Source organism: Embiotoca jacksoni, unplaced genomic scaffold (assembly GCF_022577435.1).
Source record: "Embiotoca jacksoni isolate LCO1_2020_lvr unplaced genomic scaffold, fEmbJac1.0.p SCAF_22, whole genome shotgun sequence".
Classification (NCBI taxonomy): Eukaryota; Metazoa; Chordata; class Actinopteri; family Embiotocidae; genus Embiotoca; species Embiotoca jacksoni.
The window spans coordinates 8978367-9000236 of record NW_027185363.1 but is presented as its reverse complement, the minus strand read 5'-3'; the positions used below and the strand labels follow the sequence as shown (position 1 = coordinate 9000236).

Genomic DNA, 21870 nt, shown 5'->3' with positions numbered 1-21870 from the left:
CCCTGCAACTTGGTTTCTTGTGCGCGTGTAAATGTGGCAAATGACATGTGGTCTGTCCTCCGCTGCTAGGTGACCCCTGCACCGTGTCGTCTCAGCTGGAATTGGAGGAAGCTCTGCGCCTCTATGAAATCAACAAAGACTCGGAGCTCATTATCCACGGTGAGTCGTACTGCTCTTCGCGCAGACCTTATTTCTAACACACCGTACACACTCTTGAGGATTTGACTCGCGGGATGTTCGTGTGCACCGCAGCCTGTAAGATGTTGGTTCAGACCTGTGTGTTGGGCAGTAATAAGTCAAGCCGATGAGTGGAGAGGTCTGTTATCTGCCCGTCTTTGCCCTTGTGCCGGTGCACTCGCCGCCCTTTCGAGGAGTCACGTTGGCAGCATTGCTGTGTGTTCCATCTCTGGTCGTTGAGCGACAGTATGTCAGACCTCCGGCCCAGATCATCGCTGACGAGCGGCGCCAGCACAGATCATCTTTTTTGGGTAGCTGAAAAACTTAAGTGGTTAACATCCTGCCAGGACCAGTAATCGCTCTTTCCTGTTGATTTTAGAAATATCCAGTATCAACACCTAGTTACAAAGCCAAATACAATTAATTAGTCATGTTGCTTCAGTGACAGTTCTATATATTTTTGAGGCATTGGTGAAACCTACAGAATTTGTCCTTTTTATTATTTCACTGTATTCTTGTATTTTACTGTCTTGTTTTTTTCTTTGGCTTGTCAAAATGAAAAAATACTGCATATCTGTGCTTAACTCCTGGGTTTACAAGCAGTACAGATGTAAACTTGTGTTTTAACTACCAAAACAAGAAAATAGTGAGAAATTCTGTTATTTTAATGTGTAATTTCATAATTTTAAAAGAAGGATTTTAAGAGAATTTAAGGCAGGCTCCAAACTTACGTTTTAAATTCACAAAAAAAGGAAATATCTCAGTCTTGGTACCACCTTGTACAGTTTAAACTCATAAGTAAATACAAACAAGCATCATTTAGAAATGGTATCTGTTCATTCTGTAAATATATATTTTAAGTAGAGTCCACCTAATCAAGACGGCCCATCATAGATTACTCCGAGTCTGGAACTGTTTATTTATCTGAAAACAGAGTGAATGGTATTTCTTTCTTTCTTTTTTTTTTTTGGGCCACAAAAATGCAAATTACATAATTAAATGTGGTATTCCATCAATCGACAAATCTTCCTGGTTGATTGTAGCTTCCTTTGACTTGCTTTTTCTATGTCTCTGTGCACACTTACATTTCTGAACGCAGATGGCTAGCTACAGCAAACAAGCATCAAAACATACGGTTAACGCTCCGCTGACCTGTGAAAACAACGTTACTTCCGCTGTTGATGTCTGTTGGTCTGTCTGTGGGCCCTTGAGCTAGTTCCTTTCCCTTTCTAAGCTACTTAATCTTAACGCAACTCCGTAAGTGCAGGGGTCAGGGCTAGCTCAGATGCAGGGGTTGAGGGTGAGGGCTGTATATACGGAGTTATATGGAAGATTTGATTGACAGGCTGTGTGTGTGTGTGTGTGTGTGTGTGTGTGTGTGTGTGTGTGTATAAGCGTGTAACCTGGGGGTAGCGGGGGCGAGGGCTGCGGTTAATGTAAAGTTTTAATCAAATCAGCTGTGACGGGTCAAGAGTGCAGCGGTTGCCAGTGTGACGGACAGAGGATGAATGTGCGGGGGCGGGGTGCAGGGGAGTATTGAGGATGTGACGGTGCCGCGGGGGGCCGCCAGGTCTGCTCATTAACGAGCTCGTCGGCTGTAGCCCACGCCTCGCCTCTGACTCGCGCTGCCCCCGGTCTGGCTTAATCTGTCTCGTTCCTCACAGACTTCTGTAAGATTGTCTGTTCTCACTTCTCTTGTCGGATTCACACACAAACACGCTCACGAAAAACTTCATTATTTCATTGTGAATTTCTTGAGGAGAGGTTGTCTTTGCTACAGGTAGTTTTAACCGTTGCTCGGCAGCATGTAAACATCCTCACGCCAACGCTGTCAGACTCGCTGCCTTTATAGATGAATCAAAGCCTTTGTAAAGGAAATGGTGTCTTTTTCTTTTTCTTTCCAGTGTTCCCATGTGTACCAGAGAAACCCGGCATGCCTTGCCCAGGAGAAGACAGTGAGTTAAACTGGGCCCTTTTTTTTTTATTTTGACCTAATTTTGACAAACCTGCATTTGATTTTAAATTTTAAACACATAAGCCTTTTTTTCTGGAAGATTTTAAACTGGCAGTTGTTCAGATAAGTGGGTTCAAATAAGGGTCAGTTAGATCTTAAGTTTGTGAAGGGAGTAAACTGTCCTGTCCAGTATGTTTCTTGCTTCTGGTTGTTAAAAAAAAAAAAATAAATAAAAACTAATCGACTTGGGTAAAAAAACAAACAACAGATAACATATCTGGGTGTGATTTTAACGTTTCTCTCGGGGATCGGAATTCATAATTGAGTAACATTAGTTCAATGTGGAAAAATATGCAAGGCAAGTTTATCTGTAGAGCATATTTCAACATCGAGGTAATTCAAAGTGCTTCACACAAAACCATTAAAAGCATCAGAACATAAGGCAAAAGAAAAAACAATTAAGAGTGGTTGTGTGGTTGATCCAATTGAAAATAATACAGAGAAACCACAGAAGATACATATATGAAAACGAATACTAGATTTTCTGGAGATGTCAACAGAATCATGTTTCTATTCTTCTTTGGACATGTTTCTTCTCAACTACTAAACTTCAGGCCTCTGACTTCTCTTATGGCAGAACATTTCTTATTTTGGGTTTCACAGCAGCTAAACATATGAGAGACAGTAAAAATTAAAAAAAAAAAAAAAAAAGTCCCTGTTTTACAAAGAATGAGCTAAATTGGCTGCATATTAGACGATGACATAATCTCTACTGAACAAGCTTGATCAATATACAGTATGTGTACATGGGGCCCTTTCACTGCCTGGCTTCTGTCACTTACAGATCAATGTAGTAATCAAGTGTAACCAATGGATTGAGAAGCTCAAACTCAGATTTTTTTTTTCTTTCTATACTCTATATGAGTGTTTCTGTTTTATAGAGCTGCTATTAAGTGATTCGATCCCTGTCATTTTTCAGTTAAAGTAAAATACACTTCAAATCCAAAGCCTTTGAAATTATTTCTGAACATATGTCACAAAGCAGGCAGAATTTTACTGACTCATTGCTGAGCCCATCAAACGTCACGTGTACACTATTCAAATCTGTTTTAATGTAAAAACTGTAGAGATAGTGTTGACGGTGATGATTCGAATATGGTAGTTAATTCCCCCCTGAAAAATCTAGCAGAAAATTGAGTTTCCTGTTTGATCAAATGGTTTTAACCCTAAATTCTTAATACACCAAAACATGCAAATGCACTCATGCAAGTAAAGCTGGACCAAGTGCCCTTTTTCCTCCCTGCACAGAGTCGATATATCGTCGTGGAGCCCGACGCTGGAGGAAACTCTACTATGCCAGTGGTCACGCGTTTCAGGCCAAACGCTTTAACAGGGTGAGACATGATGCTGATTTTTACTTAACAGTATTTTGCACTGTAAAGCCGTCACTAAGCGCTTTCTCGGTTTTAAACATTTTCCTACCGTAAATGCAACAGTGTTTCCCACAGGATGAAAATGTACCTGTGGTGGTGGGTGTGACTGATGGTCATGCAGAGACTCATGCAGTTTATAGGGGGAGAGTGTAACCAAGGTTTTTTTGTAGCCATAATTTACAGTTGGCCCTTAAATGCCTCACATGTGCGCTATTGATAGACGCTACAATTTACAAATGTTCCCTAAACATCTCTCAGGCGGACTATCGGTAGACTAAGCTGCTGCGAATAGAGAAGCATCTCGTCCCCACTCAGTCACTACAGTGCTAATACTTAATCAACCTGGACGGGCCTCCCAATTAGAGCCTATGTATGGGAGACCCCGACTTATTATCATGTACGTCATATTTTTCCAATCACTGTTGTTGAATTCTTGTGATGGTGGACATATCTACTGTGTTGTGTAAATCTAAGCACATTTGAAAGCTGCCTTTTTTTTCTGTGTAACAAAAGGAGAAGAAGACATCTACAACCCTTACATAAATTGCATTTGTATTGTTTGTTTGAGAAGCCGTGACGTAGGAGATACGAAAAGTTGGCGCTGATAGAATCTGATTCTGGACCGGCAGAGGTTCACGTTTCATCAGCCGTTGTTGCCTCGGTAGCATTTTCTGGAATATGATGCGTTTGTTTATGGTAATTACTTTTCTCCCTCGGCCCTTTCGAGCAGCGAGCCCACTGTGCCATCTGCACAGACCGAATCTGGGGTCTTGGAAGACAAGGCTACAAATGCATCAACTGCAAGCTGCTGGTGCACAAAAAGTGCCATAAACTGGTCACAGTGGAGTGCGGCAGACCGATGATCCAGGTGAGATCTGTGACGAATGTAGTGAATCGTCACCATCCGTGACTCACACAGACGCTACAAATCTGCTCGCTGTTTCTATGCTGATTAAACTTAACGGTGAACGTTGCTGCCTAGGAACCAATCATGCCCGGCCCACAATCGAGCCAGTTAGACCCATCTGAACAGCAAGGTAACGCGCGCACACACACACACACACACACACACACACACACACACACACACACACACACACACACACACACACACACACATACACACACACACACACACACACACAGTGTTTACAAGTGGTATAAAAAAAAGCATGAATTGATAGTTTGGAAGCGCAGAGAGAAACTCTGCCTTAAATGTTTATTTCTTGCTCTATGCATCTGTTAATTTATACACTCCTGAAATATGGGCACAAGTGTTTCTTTCTTCTTTTTTTTTTCAATTTGCTAGCAGCCTTTGACCATTATTCTTAAAAAGAATTCTTAAAAAGAATAATGTCGACGATAACTTTTATTTTGTTTTTACCTGGGAAAGACTAAAACCAGCAGTGTGTTAGTCTTTTAGTTAGTATACAACTTTCTCAGTTTTTCTGTGGCTCAAACCCCCCAGGTCACTTTGTTTTTAAAGATTTATATATAATGTAGATATATATGTAAGTATATCTTAAAAAAGTGTAAAACAGCCGAGCACTGTAGTTTTTAGAAGATGTTACGGAAACGGCAATCAATTTTTCTTTTTTTAAAAGATTATTTCGATAATTTAGGGTTATTTCCAGTTGATCTAGTGACTCACTGATGTACTTGTAGAATGTTTGGACAGTTTATGGCACAGAGGGAAATGCTACATGAGGCTTTGAATGCATCGGAAATACTTCGATATTGGTCTCAGGCTTTTCAAGGGATTTATTGACTAAATGACAACATAAAGAATAACACTTGACGTAGCTTTCAGGAGTAAACACTCCGACCTCGGGAGCTTGCAGGCTTCAGTGTGGCTTCGGCCTCCCCGACTACAGGCTGCATCCGCTGCATTCGGGTGTTTACCTACAGCACCAGACTTAAGTCCAGTCAGGTGGTTGAGAGGTTGACTGGCATGAGAGAGCTTAGGATCCCAGTTGCTATTGTTAGAGAGGCAGCTAAAACTCCTGCTAAAGATACTCGCAGGCCACCTGGGGTGTTGTGCCTTGCAGTCATGGAAACACTGGGATGCAGATGTCTTTGTTTTGGCCTGTTTTTTTTTTCTCTCTTTTGAATGTGTCTATTTTTAATTCAAAGCGCTAATATCACGACTTTAAGCTGAAATTATTTCTACTGTAAGACGATTTGCTTTTTTCATGTATGTATTTGCAAAGTAATCTGATCTTGTTGTTAAACGAGGGTCTACACAAGCTGGGTATTTTCTTTTCTAACCGAGCAGACAGAAATGACTCTGGCACTGCAGAGCTGTGAACAAAGCCTGTGACTGTCTCTCACCTTTTTTCTCTCCTTCTTCTCTCCTCTCTCCTATTTTTTTTTTCCTCTCCTTCCTCCCCCTCTCCTTCTGTTTGTCTGTCACTTTCTCTCCCCCCCCCCTCCCGCTTTTTCTCGCTCTCTCTCAGGCCCTCAGAATAAAGACTCCAGAGAAAGCTTGACTTACGATGGAGAAGAGAAAGAGGTGAGAGAAATCCTTTCAAACGCTGATGATTCATAGTCTTGTCAACCTGTCATGTCGACTAGATTGATGCGTCTGCGTACATGTTTCTTCAGAGACAGAAAATGTCTCCGTGCGAGAGGGAGAAAGAATAAGATCACTTGCAGTTGAAAGCAGGTTTTTGTCGACTTGTAAATAGTTTGCATTTGGCTGATCCTGCTTTCACCTGCTGTGCATGTGTGATGTGTGTGCAGACGTCGGCACCCTTGCAGTGCTGTTGCTATTGATTTCCTTTGGTGGAGCTAATAAAGTAACCTTTTATCACAGCTCTTAACACCAGAGACTGATTAATGGCTTGGGATGCAGTTTTGGGTTCGGTGGGGAGGATTGTTGGATGAAGCAGGAGAGCTGGAGATGGATAAGGAATGGATTGAGTTGGACACAGATAGACAGATAAAAGAGGGCAAGCCAAATGATCTTATCTCCACTTCCATGTCAGACTCTGGGAATGGGGGTTGTCACGTGAAGGGAGGCGAGATGGATAGGTAGTCGAAAGGGGTCACTGCAGAGGAGATTACAGGAGAGGAGGGAAGATGGAGGAAGATGGGTGAGGAAACAGTGAAGCTGGGAGTCAGGTTTGCACAGAGGGACGACAGTACAACGAGGGTTTACTCTCATGGAGGCAGTTCGATGGTATTTAATAAAGACAAGAAACTCATTACTTGGATGTATTGTCAAAAAGTGGTGCTGCTGGCTTTCTCAATCTCATTTACACAATGACCCAAAGGAAATCACCCTCTCTCCCAAAACACATCATCGCCTCCATCAATAGTTCAAGGGAAAAATGATCTTGAGAAAGGTTGCTGCTTAAAAAAAAAAATCTGTTGACTTTGTGTTCATCACATTAAGTTGTTTATTGTGTGTAGTTTGGTATTTCATGCTCTCTCGATCCCCGTGGTTCCTCTTTCCTTCTCCGTCTCTCCTGCAGGCACGGAGCAGTAGAGACACGGGGAAATCGCCCTGCAGCCTCGGCCTGGCAGACTTCGATCTGCTGCGGGTGATCGGCCGAGGCAGCTACGCCAAAGTGTTGCTCGTGCAGCTGAAGAAGACGGAGCGCATCTACGCCATGAAGGTCGTCAAGAAGGAGCTGGTCAATGACGACGAGGTACACCAGAATAAAAGTGAACAATGCCGATACCGCACCTACCTGTCGAATGTTTATTTTCACAGGATTGACCAGTGAGAGCAGGACTTGAAGGGATATAAACACAAAGGCAAAAAATTTAAAATATTGAAACTTGTAAGAATACAAAAAATATAGAATTGATCAAATTGATAGACTGAAAAAAGCTTCGCAACTCTTAAGTGCTGGGATGTAGAGCATTTGTTGTGTCTATACATGCTGTCTGAATGTGTTACAGAGTGAAATTAGAATCCACCCAGTGAAAATATTTTTCGTAACAACATACAGAATTATTACTGAAAACACTGATGATTTTGTATTATTTGTTTTTCCTATTGTTTTTTTTGAACAAATTTCTCGGACTACAAAATGTTATGAAAAATAAATCAGAGACAGGTATCAGTTAAATAAATACGACATCTTTAGCCTATCATAGTATCTCAGTATCTCACTATGTTATGGCTTGTACTTTATTTAGACCAGCCATCTTCAGAGGTTTCCAGGTGCATTTCTGTGAAGACATTATCTCATTAGCAGAATGTCCCTTTAAGTCTTACCCGCGTGACAATAACACCACGGCTCTCGTTACCGAGATGCGAGCAGGTTGGTTAACACTGAACTCATCAGTCTTCTGTCACCGCCATGTATAATTAATATAATTAGCACAATCAATGGGAGATGTTATTCACAGCACAATGAACGGTTGTCTCGTGCGACTGAACATCCATCTTGTGTATCTTGTCTGAAACACTTAGAGCCAGGTTGACAGAGCCCCTCGAAGCCATCAGTCTTTCTCAGAAGGTGTAGATAAACCATCATGTCATCAAAAATTGATCTCTGCCAACACATGTAGCAGCACAGCCGGTGGCAATAGGAGTAGTTAGCCTTGATTAGACGCACTTAGCGTGATTGACAAATTGACAAGTGGCTCTCGATCAATGGTGAAGTGTTCTGGTGTCCCTGCCCTGTCAGCGTGAGCAGCATCCGTGTCCAGACATATTATCATCCAGCAGTCGATGGAGGCCTGCCTCTGCTTCTACTGCCTCAGCCCTCTTCTCCCCACCTTACACACCAGAGAACCTCAAGCTCTGTCGCGTGGTCGATGGAGCTCTGTGCTTATTCAGCTTTTATAATTCAAGAGCATGGTGAGAGTGATCTCTGATTGACACCTGCGGCTGTCTTTGTGTGTTTCTCTTCCAGGACATCGACTGGGTCCAAACAGAGAAGCACGTCTTCGAGCAGGCCTCCAATCATCCCTTTCTGGTCGGCCTCCACTCCTGTTTCCAGACAGAAAGCAGGTGAGAGCTTCTCTCTAGTATGAGTCACGTGTTGTTGTTTTTTCAGGGGTTCTGCCGGAATATGGAAAAATACCGAGATTTTGACGTCTTTAAATGAGATCTCTGTAGATTTTACAAAAACTGTTTACAGGTATTAGAACTACAAAATTTATGCAGACTTTTGTAGCTCCAGACAGAGCTCTGCAAAGTTTGATGAATGTCCTCATGTGATGTGACTGGAGGCAGCGCGGGTTGAGACTGAAGTAAAGTAAAAATGTAAGAAATAACTACGTTGCGCTCAGCAGACATCTGTAGTCCGCTCATCATCTATGCTTAAGGGTAACAGCTCGAGGCCACTTTAGCTGCTAGTAGCAGTTGGGTGGTATCGTGGGTAATGTAGGCATCAGGTTTTGACAAGGAAGACTTCATATGTGGAACAAAGAAGAAAGTATCTCTTCTGCTGCATCAAATTGGATCCTTTTTCTTAAAATGTTTTGACGATGTTAGAGGAGTGAAATGCTTTAAATCGAATGAGTATTGAAATAGCTGAAAATGTAACAAAAAGTTTTTTAAGTATATATTGAGGATGCTTACAGAAGCCATGCCGTCATAAAAAGTCATACCCAGATGACTAAATACTGTATGTACTTTAGTTCGTCGGTGCCTTTCACAGCAATACATGAGTGTTTCAAAGTTTCCTCACCTACGGCTCCTCTGGTCAAAGTATGCTTAAGTGGAGATAAACAAAACGCTTTTTTAAGGTCAGTGAAATGGTGTTGGTAAAGTTAAGGGAAAATCCCCGTCATTATGAAAGCCCTCGAAAACTTTAGTTTTACTTTACTTTATGACATTAAACATTCGATGACGAAAAAGGCAACGTGCACATTTAGAACAAAGTGTTGTTGTTTTGAAAAGGTTTGATTAATGTGCTCGTCAAGTCAATCAATGAGATACTCTTTTTGTCGTGGAAATTTTGTGTCCAGAGTTAGATTTAGTGTGTTAGTTGATGTTTGTGTGCTTTCATGTTGTTGTTTTTTTTTTTAAATTATGAGTTTAAATAATAAATATAATTTGAAATGAGAAAAATCCTTGAAAAAGAGTTTTTAGGTCAATTCAAGTAAACGTAAACAGAGTTTGTAAAAACGACTGCTTTCTAAACCCACCCAGCCCCCCTGACAGATGTCTTACAGATGATGAAGCAAGTTTTCATTATGTATTCAAGAGAAAATAATAAACTCAGGATAACATTTGCTTCTTTTCACAGACTCTTCTTCGTTATTGAATACGTGAACGGAGGAGATCTCATGTTCCACATGCAGAGACAAAGGAAACTCCCAGAAGAACACGCCAGGTACAGTCGCGCTTTCTGTCTCATCTGTCTCATTTAAAAGGAATACGATTGATGTAATTTGATGTCTTTATGTAGCTACGGCTGATTCTGAAAAGACTTGAACTTTCCTTTCTCCTTTTCAGATTCTACTCGGCAGAGATCAGTCTGGCGCTCAACTACCTCCACGAGCGGGGAATCATCTACAGAGACCTGAAACTGGACAACGTACTGCTCGATTCTGAGGGACACATCAAACTCACAGACTACGGCATGTGCAAGGTGCGTTGTACCGATTCATGCGCGTCCTGACGACACCACAGTGCACTTTGGTTGAACGCACCTGCGGAGCTGCAGAAGTGTCGGGTTTCCAGCCGTCTGAGATGATCTCGCAGCTGATGATCTTTTTGTTTTTGCAGGAGGGCTTGAGACCAGGCGATACAACGAGCACTTTCTGTGGTACCCCCAATTACATCGCCCCCGAAATACTCAGAGGAGAGGATTACGGTGAGAATTACAACACGGAGGCACTTAGCAGAAATACTATCCAACGATTCGGTATAATAAAATACACGAGGCATTATGTAGGAATATTTGAGATGCCGCTTTCAGTTACGATTATGGATGCTACAGTAGAGCAGAACCTTGTTTATCTGCATAATGGGAACACTCAGTCTACAAAACAACCCAAAAAAACGAGGAAGCTTGAACTTATCTCTGTGCATACAGGGCGACTACAGCGGAAAAATGAATAGAAAATGAGAAACAGGAGCTAAAAATGTGCCAACGAGCTATAAAATCAGTAAAAAATAAAGCTAAATATGATCAAATACATTAGAAAAAAAACATGAAAATATGCACAGTGAGGCACTCGTAACATCCTCTGAATAGATACTGCTCAATCTGTTCTCATTATGGAAAGTACAGAGTGTATTAAAAACAATGTGATGAAGGATGACTACATCTATGACTCGAAACTGAATGTGTTGCAGACATTTAAAATAAAGGTTCGGTGTAGTTTCATGTGCTCAATCAAATGTCAGTGTCTACATCCTGACCTGAGTGCTGACTGAACAGATATCTACACACAGAATACAATAAATGTTAGAAAAAAAGAACTTGCTCGCTGGATGACCAGAAGTCGTATTGTGCCCATTTAAAAAAGAAAAAAGAAAAGCTTACCACATCTGTTTTTCATAACAGACATTTTGACAGACTACTGAAAGAAAAGCACACGTGTAAATAATGAAATTAATGACAGGTGGATTTCATTCACCGACTCACTCAGCTGTCACACTGTCGAGGCTTACTGGGACACCACTTAGTAACACCTGGGCTTTTCACGCTTACACATGTCACAGTGGCTGCGGTGGGAAAGGACTGAACAAATATATTGTTTCGACATCAAAATCCCTGAATAGACATGTACAATACTCCCGGTCGATGCACAGTAATTAAACCCACAGTGGTGCAACACATGATCCATTTTATTGCCTCACAGAAAATGAAAAACGAGCTATTGTTTGCGTTATTTATCACACATCCTGAGGACAAACAGTTTAGCTCACCTGACGTACGACATGATTGAGTCTCATTTAACGACACGTATGTTTCCGATCACTTGGAGAATGATGAGTTTGATGGGTGACTTATTGTATTTAGCGTATAACAGCAAAAGTTAAGCCTAAAGTGTAAATTTGCCTCTTAATTTAAAAAAAAAAAAAAAAGGCAAGTACTATTGATTTCAGTAGAGTAGATTTAACATTTGTTCTACTGGATTCCCCCCCCCAACCCGTCGGTCTTCATTAAAACCTGAACTGTGTTCCCAAACATTTCTTTCCATAATTCTGAGACTAATTAGTATCCAACAAAACACTCATTATAATAGATCGAGACCTTTGTGACTTTTCAGTTGAACAGTGAGCACTTTGTGGGCAGAGAAAAAAAAACAGCTGCCTCCACAAAACACAACTGGAAATGTAGCAGCATGTAAATCGTAACGTTGTTCTGTTTGCGTCCATAAAACTAGGACTTTCTACTCGTAGATAAACTCTTATGGACCCGTCTTCTCTGTTGAGCTGGTGACGTTTAGGCCTCAAATATGTTTGGCTTATTGGAAATGTTTGTTAAAGGCAGGTTAAAATTTTAATACTGAATAAACAGTGATGGTTGGTAATTTAATAACAACAGCTTCTGTACTTGTATGAGCACATGAAGCAGGTCACATGTCATTGGAGAAAAAAAAGACTCTGTTACATGGTTGTGTTTTCGTTCGCTAGCGTCGTTGTAAATCATTTGGATTTGAATGACGTCATCTTACTTGTTGAACAAATCCCCTGGATTCCTCAGTCTCCGACAATAATGAGCCTTATCTCCCGTCGCTTTTAGAAAATATATCGATGTTATTCAGCTCACCTCATCTTTAGGGTGTGAACATTAATGTAGCTGACCTTAACAACAGCCAACACAGGGCCATTACATGTCTTTGAGTTATTGTAATTGTATCCACAAATAACCTGCAGATGTTACAAGGGGAACCTATTCATAATAAAATGCCGTTGAACCCCATCCCTATATGCTGTTTTCATTTTAAAGTATGCGATGGGGAATAAAAACAAGTACACAATTTCTGTGTTTGCAAATGGTGCGGCGCAACTGAAGTGGCAGCCGTTGAAATAATGTAACCGTTTTATCATGTCACTCACTGCGTGTGAGCCCTAATGGCTTGCCTAGAAAAATCCGTAGCATTAATGTGAAGCTTGTGATAGCTGGTAAAGCTGTGATAATATGCAGAAAAAAAACAGCGTGATGCTTTCAAGGTGGAGGTGGTTGCTATAGTAACACTAAAACAGCAGTATGCTTTGTGCAGTTGTTGGCAGTAAGTTAAAGTACACGAGTTTAATTAAACGTGCAAAAGCATTTGTATAAAAGGAGGTGTGTTGTTTGTTTTGAATAGCAGTTTTGAACATATTTCAAATGTCTTTGGTCCGTCTGTGTTGCCTTTCAGTCAGAAATATGAGCTGTAACGTACATTATGTGTGTTTCAGGGTTCAGCGTGGACTGGTGGGCGCTGGGTGTGCTGATGTTCGAGATGATGGCGGGGCGGTCGCCCTTCGACATCGTCGGCAGCTCCGACAACCCAGACCAGAACACAGAAGACTACCTCTTCCAAGGTAGCGCGCACGCACACACGCACACGCACACACACACACACACACACACACACACACACACACACACACACACACACACACACACACTCACTCACACACACACACACACCAAGGCTTATAGCTGGAAGAAAAACTGCTGTGTGGAGCCATTCGACGCCTTTGTATTGACACCTCTCTTATGGCTCCTCTCAGTACCAGGGACACGCCATCTGTTACAGGGAAATGTGTGAAAGCATGTTATTATTTCGTTGTGAATATGGTTTCAAAATGTGCCTGTTTACTTCCAGCAAAGTGTTGGATTTACAGACAAAGTCAGATTTCAGAACAGCTTATCTTTAAAGACATTTGATTGAAGGGCTGCTGTATGTATGTTCGACATAAGTGTACCCGACATAACTGCAGCAGTGTCAGTGCCATCTTCTGTCATCTGAGCCTCAGGGGACCGTTTGTCTCAACCTCTCCCCCTTCTTGTGCCCCTTCTCCCCTTCTCCTCTCACCTTCTGTAGTAATATTGGAAAAACAGATCCGAATCCCCCGCTCGTTGTCAGTCAAAGCCGCCAGCGTCCTCAAGGGATTCCTCAACAAGGTAAGAAAGGGTCAGACAGGCCTGCAGCAATCTTAAACAGTATTGGCTCCTGAGAGTGACATTATTATGGTCTCTGTTAGAGTCGACCGCCATCTCTCACTGCCCCCTCCCTCCCTCCCTCCTTCCCTCACTGTCTGTCTTTGTGGCACCTTTTTCATCCCTCTGTATTCCCTTCAACAAAATCCTGCTCCTTTTTTTTTTTTTTTCCCACCTTGTAAATGTTCTCCCTCTTCTCACCGTCTCCACCTTTCTTTGCCGGTTATCTCACTTGTTCTCTTCCTCCATCATCTCCCGCTGTCTCTCACCCTCCTCTCACCTTCACTCCCACAGGATCCAAAGGAGCGTCTAGGCTGCCACCCTCAAACAGGCTTTGCCGACATCATGGGCCATCCGTTCTTCCGAAACGTCGACTGGGACCTTGTGAGTGCTTCACGTTTACTGTCCCTCCCGGTCTCTCCAGCTTCTTCTTTTCTTAACTTGCCTCGTTCATCACCTTTTAATCAAGATTTTCATCATAATGTCAAATGAAGGAAATCAGTACCGGTGCATGGTGGTTGCCAAATAGGTCAAAATAAATCCATGCAGTGTATTGATCGCGGAGAGAAGGAAAAACAGAAAGCTGCTACCAGACAGCAGAAGGTCAAATCTAAGTGCAGGAGGTCACCTTCTCTCCTCTGCCCTGCAGGCGTAGACGTTCTGTCGGAGCTGAGGGTTATTGGCTACGGGATGAGAATCGTGTCCTTGTGGAAAGCAGGCGGTTCAAAACAAACAGGCCAAGCAGAAGACTGACAACAGCAGATAGGATGACTATAACACGAGGGCCGAGACGGGAAGCCAAAGATGGGATGGAAACTAGATCATAGAGACGGAGTATATAGAGCTGAAATGTTGAACTCTGCATGTCCGGGTGGTCAGACGACGACTCGTGTTCATAAGGAAGCCATTACTAAATTCCTGCGAAGCTCTGAACTACCTGCAAGCTTCGCCGAGTTTCCAGTAATCAGCGATTGTTGTTACTTTGCGTGAAGCTGCGGTTTGTGTTTCGGTCACCGACACTGAAAACCACATGTTCAGCTGCTCTCTTACGTCTTGCTTTGACTGGCGTTTATGTCTGCGTAATCCATTTATATTGTTTATGCTGGAAAACCATCTGAGTTTAATCACAAATGTGGAGCAGAGTGCCGGAAATCAACATCTGGGCCTGTAATTACACTTTTAGTCACTCGTTTGGCATCTCAGAAACACTCGTAGGATTTCCAGTGAAATCTGAACTCGGACTGGAAATACTCGGTTATTTCTGAAGCTTCCTGTTCTCAGGTTCAGCAATGGACACGGTTTCATTAAGGAGTGAATGAGATTCCTGTTTTACGACACCCAGAACCGTAAAATGAAACTGATACCGGTTGAGTCAAAAGACTCACAGGCTGAAGTAAGATGTAGTTCAAATTAATTTCAAGTGCTGATTGATATGTGAATAAACCAATTGCATTCAGGTTAAGGCTGGGAATATATTTGATCAAAACTGCTATAAATAGCAGATTGCATTTCATTTCAAGACTGACGACCGTTGGGTTTAATGTAGCACTTTATGTTTATTCATTTGGCAAGAAAACTATTTTCTTAAGATTTAGATCATTAAAAAAATGACAGATGAGAAGAGTTTGTGCAGAAACAAAATGCATTGAAAAATAAACAGCTTAAGGTCAAGGTTTGGCTGAATACCTTCCGACACTCGTTCACGTGGAAAGGATGAGGCTCGTTTAATCTCCAAACAGGCAGACATGTGCTGGTGGACAGACGGGGCAGCTCACCAGGGATCACCATGACCTCTTTTTCCCTGTTTGGTCTGGAGCACCCAGCAGTCGGTCAGAGTGTCTGGACAGATCATTTTACACCCCTCCCATCCCGACTCCCCTTCTCCCTCCCAACCCCAACTGAAAAGTTTGCCCTGCAGTGCACCCTTTGGCCTGCAGGGGGAGCAGCAGTTGGCTGCAAAACTACTACAGTACCAATCAGGAGACAGATGAGGCCCAGTGAGTTACCAATAGACTGAGATGAATGTAATCAGGCAGAGGAGTGGGAGGAAGTACAAGTGACTCATAAAGGTTGCAGTCTCTGTTAAAGTGGTTTTAAAAAAAGACTTGATGTCGGGTACTCACCTGAAGAGTTGAGAAACAAGTTTGAAGTCTTTGTCTGCTGCGTTTTCGTTGGGTTTTTTGGTTGTTTTTAAAAAAATAAATAAGAAAAAATGACAGTTTACAGTTAGATTTTTACTCCAGGCCTACCAAGAAACAATTATTTCATCAATCTGCTGATTATTTTCTCAGTTGAACAATCATTTAGTCCATAAGATTTAAAAAAGAAATGTGAAAAAAAAAAAAACATTACAATTTCCCAGAGCCTAAATTGACGTCTTCATATTGTTTGTTTTGTCCAACCAATCCTGATGTTTAATTGACTCTAATATATGATAAGGAAAAGCTGCAGATGTCCACTTTTGAGAAGCCAGTCCCTGAAAATATTAACTTTTTTTTTTTTTTTTACATTAAAAAAAACAACAGAAACAGTTAATTGATCACCAAAATACTTACAGATTCATTTTTCTTTCAACCAACTAATTGATCATTTGTTGGAGGTCATTACTCTCCAGGTGAAATATTCATGTGTTTTAAGCTTGTTGTGTTCCTGTCTGATTCCTTTGCTGTTATTTCAGCTGGAGCAGAAGCAGGTGGTCCCTCCATTCAAGCCCAACATCTCAGGGGAATTCGGGCTGGACAACTTTGACGCCCAGTTCACCAACGAGCCCATCCAGCTCACGCCTGATGACGAGTGAGTTCCCTCTTCGTTCCACCTCACTTCCACCTGTAATTCTCAGTAAATGTACTCAACCTTGTTTCCATCCGTTCGTTTCAGGGATGTGGTCAAGAAGATCGACCAGTCTGAGTTCGAAGGCTTCGAGTACATCAACCCTCTGCTGATGTCGGCGGAGGAGTGTGTGTGACATCTGTGCTCAGGCGCACCACCCGCACTCACGCACACACACGCGCGCACACACACACGCACACACACGCACACACACACACACACACACACACTCATGCACGTGTTTACGTGGCGTCTCAGTGTCTTCAAGCTGCATGGTTACGAGACAACCCGACGACCTCAACCTTCTGTTCGAGGGCCGCACATGCACAGTAGAACGCTTATTTGCCAAAACCAGTCTCACACTCTGCCATTTATAACCACTTGCCCTTAAGCCTACCTTCTTTCTTAATTATTTTTATATCATGTCAATCTGCACTGATATCAATTCTCTCATATCGTTAGCCCAAGTGGCTACAGAGTTCTTCCAAGGTTGCCGTACGGGGTGGGCGGGGGGGGAGGGGGGAGGAGAGGGGGGGGGGGGGGAGGGGGGAGGGATGGGGAGGGATGGGGAGTTGAGGCACGGTCCCTGACAGACTGGGCATCCTCTCCTTCCAGCTGGAAGGGTGTCTTCAGCATATTTTATTTGTATATATATGAAATAACGATTGAGGATAAACGTTAGACAAGGCCTTTTTAGCTTCAAGCCACAGTCGCAGAAAACGGACATCTTAATCGTCATTTTGAAACTAGCTTTGTCGCGACGCCCCTTCTGTGGAGAAAAGAAGAATCATAACATTAACCTTTTTTTTTTTTAAAAGAAGATAAAAAAAAATCTATATATTTTTCTCATGTTTTATTTAACAACATACCAGTCATTATATATATATTGTTCTGAGTGTTAAGCCTGAGTAACAGAACCAGATGTGTACACAACATCTGGAAAAACTGAGTCTTGCTTCAGGTCCCTTCTCCCAGAATGAAGGAAGTTAAACCGCAGTGTAACACTAATAAGGAGTTCATGCTCTCAAACTGTGAATGAAAGCGCTCACTAGGCCGGGAAATGGGCTGGAAGAATAGCACAAAATACCTGAATGCTGGAGCACAGGTTTCATTTTGCTGTGCGGGCCATCCATGAAATACACACACACTCACACAGGACCAAAAAAAGCCGTTTTTTTTGGAAAAAAAAATAAATAAAAAATGGTTTGCTGGTACGTATTCGAGGGTACAGTATACACACGGAGGATGTGCTGTCCTAACTCAGACTTTATATATTCTGTTTTTTGGTTTTTTTTGCTCATTTTTAATACTACGCCTTTCTGAAACTTATGGTTTGATATCTTTTTTTGTATTTTCTTCATTCCATGTGACTTTTTGTTTTGTTTTGTAAATCAAAATAACAAGTTATTGTTGAAAGGAGAGCTCAGTTAGAAGTCCAAACCCCACGACGCAGTGCAGTGCAGCTGAAATGTGGCTTTAAATCTGTAATTTGTCTTCTGCTGTTTTTTAACCACATGTTGCCCGCAGTTCATTTTCCGAATTAGGTTTCTTCTTTAAATCATATAAAAGCCCTGAAGATTGACTTTCTGTCCCCCTCCCCGACTGTAACAACACTAAGTGATGGTGCATGAACTTCCAGTCGAAGCATCTCCCTGCTCAGATCATGTGTTTGGGCTCATGTGGTGCCCGGAGGAACAAATTCATCTGTTACAACTCTTGTTACTTTTTTGTGAATCAAATTAAATTTTTCATTTTTTTTTTTTTTTTTTTTTTTTATTATCACTACATTGATTCCAAAATGTTACTGGGTAAGCCCAATGGAAACACTTATTTGTTGTATTGTTGTGTTTTGAGGATGTTTACCATCCACAGGACTCTGGTGAACTTTATTATTAGTGTTCAGAAAGAAAGAAAAAAAACAAGAAAAAAAACAACACAGATGGTAAAATAAACATTTTATTTCTCTTCTTGTGGTAATATGTGTTTGTGTCGGAGTGGGTTTGTCTTTCAGAGGGAACTCGGATCATTTCGTCCTCCGTGAGGAGAACTAGTCGGCTTCCAGTTTTCATGTCATTATAGAGACAAATGTGAGCTTCGTGTTGAACTACAAAACATGATAGCTACTGTCGGTTGCTTTTTTTTTTTTTCATCAGCTTTCCACCATATGTTTGACATGCATGTCATTGATTACAATCGGCCACTACTTGGTTTTGGGGGGATTTACAGTTTATTTAGCTGTAGTAGAATTTTGAAAAGTAAAAAAAACTTTGGATTTTAGGTTTTGCTTGGGGGGGGGGGGGGGAGGCAAATAGTTTTAGTGGAGGACCACATTTGGTCCACAGGTCACTATTTTCCCAACACTGGTCCACAGCTGCACTTGTGGCTGTCAATGTTCGACATGCTCAGAGGGTATCCCGTTAATTTTAGCATGCTAACATTAGCCGCCGATGGGATGTCATTAGTTTTGGTAAATCTTTGATCTGATGATGGCCTTGATAAAAACGAAAGAGATTGTCAAAGTCATTACAATTTATTCTGAGGGGGATATTAATGTTTGTGCCAAACTTGGCAGTCCGTCCTCTATTTGTTGAGAAATGTTGCTAAAAATTTGAATATTAAACTTCTTGGCGGAAAAGTTGAAGGATCAACAAAGTCTTTGGGATTCATCCTTTAGGGTCATGAATGTGTCTGTGTACTAACTTTCAAATCAAATCCGTTGAAAGTGGTGGGAAAGTTTTGAAATATAAAAGACGTGACTCGCATTGGAATTGCTTTACAAACTCTTAAAAAAGAGAATTTTTTTTGTTGTTGTTGTTTTTTTTTTTGGTCCACTGTTGGGCTCATTCAGCACATAGCAGTCCTCGTAGTTTCCTTGCTGGGACCAAAACTGATCTCTCACCCACAGGATGTTAAGCTTTAGCTTCTCCACTCCAGCTGCTTGCGTCTCCGCGGGTCGCGCGACTCCTGCCTGGCTTTTTAGAAGGGCCTTGACGTCCCCAGGGGTGAAGAGGTCATTGACACCGTGGAGCTCCCCTATGCCCTCACAGTGCTCAGCGTTAATACGTGGAGAAAAAAAAAAAAGGGTCATGGAAATGATGTGTCGAAAATCATAATAATAATGGATTGATTTGTGCGCTTCAATAACTCACACAGTGGTGGATAGAAACTTTTCGAGTGAGGCTTATTCCTCATGCTGCTCCACTAAACCATCGTATATTGTCTCGATTGAACCAGATTCGGTGGAAAACTACTCCCCTTGTACGACTTCACGAGACAAATACATCATTGCCGCGCGCAGGACGAGGATAAATGTCTTTGCATAATTCTGTATTCCCATGATGGCATGTTTGACATTGTTCCCGTGCCCTCTGTGGTGGAGGATGGGGGTGCGCCTCCCCAGGCACTGTGGCACCACATCACCCCGTGGAAGACACCGGGAAGACTAACCTTGTATAATTAATGATGTAAAACGGTGGAGGTTCTGAAAAAAAAAAAACATCCGGTTCTAATTGCACTTATCTTGTTGGGCGTTTTATTTCGTCCCTGAAGGGATTAATTAAGCAGCACTAGAATCATACTTGGTGCTAAACGTATTCCCTTTGTAAAACACACTGCAACTTAAGGTGCATCTCGTGCTCTGCTTGGCACGGTCTGCACGCTATCACGTCGCAGTTAGTGGTGCTCTTGACTACAGTACTGAGTAGCAGACACTTGAGACGGCACTTCAGGACCACCACCTCAGACACATCTCCATAATGTAGATAAACGAGTGGGACTTAACAAGTGGAGTGACGAAGGAGCACCGATGCAGTGAAATACACGACTATTAAAGCGTAACGGGAGAGGGATCTCACTTTGGGAGCAGAAATACAAACATATGCACCCTTGATAATACAAAATAAAAACTTCAACAAGGACACTGGGTGAAAGGTGCGATCATAAAGCCACAGATGTGGCTCATATTAGGCTACGTGACAGGTTGAAGCGTTTGGAAATCCCCTCTATGATGTACGTGTCTGTCACATTTTAGACTGCTTTCAACTGCATTTTTTTTTCCACTGTAATTTTAGTGTGCGTTGTCTTTTTTTTATGCAAAACATCTTTCCTTTATACATAAAGCACACTGTGTGTACGTCAAGGCAGCTATCGGTCACTACAGTCATATTCATGACGGCACACATACGCCAACATCTCTGAATACCTATTCTGATTATAGACTCAAAGTACCTGTTACTGAGTACCTTTTATATTTAACAGTTCTTATATTCAATAGCTCTTAAACGCTACTAAGCGAGTATGTTTACATCCACACTGGTGTGAACAGAAATGACATATTTTCATTACTATTTACACATCAATTTCCACAGTTCAAGATTTGACTGGTGCTCTTTTGATGACATCATTTCATTGGGCCCCCTTCTGCTATTGTAACAGCACATGAGCGGAGAGTTAACTGTTTATTAACTTACTCTTTTTTTGACCGATGGGCATCTAATGACATCAACAACAATGATTTAGTCGCAAAGTCGATCACCACAATACTGCTGTAGGCACATTTTGGTTTTAAGCCAGATGCAAATCATTTGCAGCAAAAAGATGAACAAAAAAAATGTAATTGTTCATCGCAATTATTTGTATGACCATTAATCGTCGACTAAACATTCACGATCTTAATTACTGTAAACGGTATCCTCGTTGCTGTTCGTCTGTTGCAGCTCATCATTGTCCAGAAACCAGGATAAGGTGCCACAGTATCCTAGTTTCCATCAGTGCTCCAGGTAGCATATCATGGTTTTGGGAAAAAAACAAGAAAAACCCCCTTTGGAGAAGCCAAAAAACATGAATAACTAGTTCACACTCACTGTCATTTAACACGAACCACCTTCATAGCAGCGCCGATAACTGAATACAGCAGACATTTTGCATCATTTCTGTCTACCTCCTGTTTAATTATCAGAGCCAAATGATGACTACCCTTTCAAATTAGTAACAAACCAGATTTATTGTCTGGAGCCAGACGCTGACAATATGACACATGCTTTTAAATGTGGTTACACGATAAGGACCTGATGCAACCAGATGACGCACACATCACAGAGCAGAAGATTTTCTGAGTGTCCTCCTCAAACTGTCTGACGCCTCAGACTCTGTGGTGAAGGCGTGTGACCTCAGACCAGCACTTCAGTCAGCATCATTACCCCCAAATTAAACCTACATCCACCGAACAACTTCAGACATATTTCAGTATCTCCCATTGATCCCCGGACAGGATGTATGAAAACGACTGTGAGGTGTTTGCCCCCAGGGTCCACTTAGTAGTCGGTCCAATAACAGTTAGACTCTCGGCTAATGGAGATGCTTATCAATGTGCCAGTCTGCTACACTTTGTCTACGAATCCAGTCTCCC

The 21870-nt window shown here is 41.9% G+C and overlaps 1 protein-coding gene across 1 annotated transcript in view; it reads left to right on the top strand.

Annotated features, from left to right (window-relative positions):
* The window catches only part of prkci (protein kinase C, iota), a 28011-nt gene extending 11049 nt beyond the window's left edge, over window positions 1–16962 (top strand). The window contains exons 3-18 of the mRNA XM_069157778.1: window positions 70–159; window positions 2082–2132; window positions 3440–3525; window positions 4295–4432; window positions 4547–4601; window positions 6021–6076; window positions 7041–7217; window positions 8436–8533; window positions 9777–9863; window positions 9986–10121; window positions 10259–10346; window positions 12887–13012; window positions 13519–13598; window positions 13929–14018; window positions 16312–16427; window positions 16512–16962. Of these exons, the coding sequence (XP_069013879.1) occupies window positions 70–159; window positions 2082–2132; window positions 3440–3525; window positions 4295–4432; window positions 4547–4601; window positions 6021–6076; window positions 7041–7217; window positions 8436–8533; window positions 9777–9863; window positions 9986–10121; window positions 10259–10346; window positions 12887–13012; window positions 13519–13598; window positions 13929–14018; window positions 16312–16427; window positions 16512–16599 (1562 nt within the window). The 3' untranslated portion in view covers window positions 16600–16962. The remainder of the gene's footprint in view (window positions 1–69; window positions 160–2081; window positions 2133–3439; window positions 3526–4294; window positions 4433–4546; window positions 4602–6020; window positions 6077–7040; window positions 7218–8435; window positions 8534–9776; window positions 9864–9985; window positions 10122–10258; window positions 10347–12886; window positions 13013–13518; window positions 13599–13928; window positions 14019–16311; window positions 16428–16511) is intronic.
* The last annotated feature ends 4908 nt before the right edge of the window (window positions 16963–21870 follow it).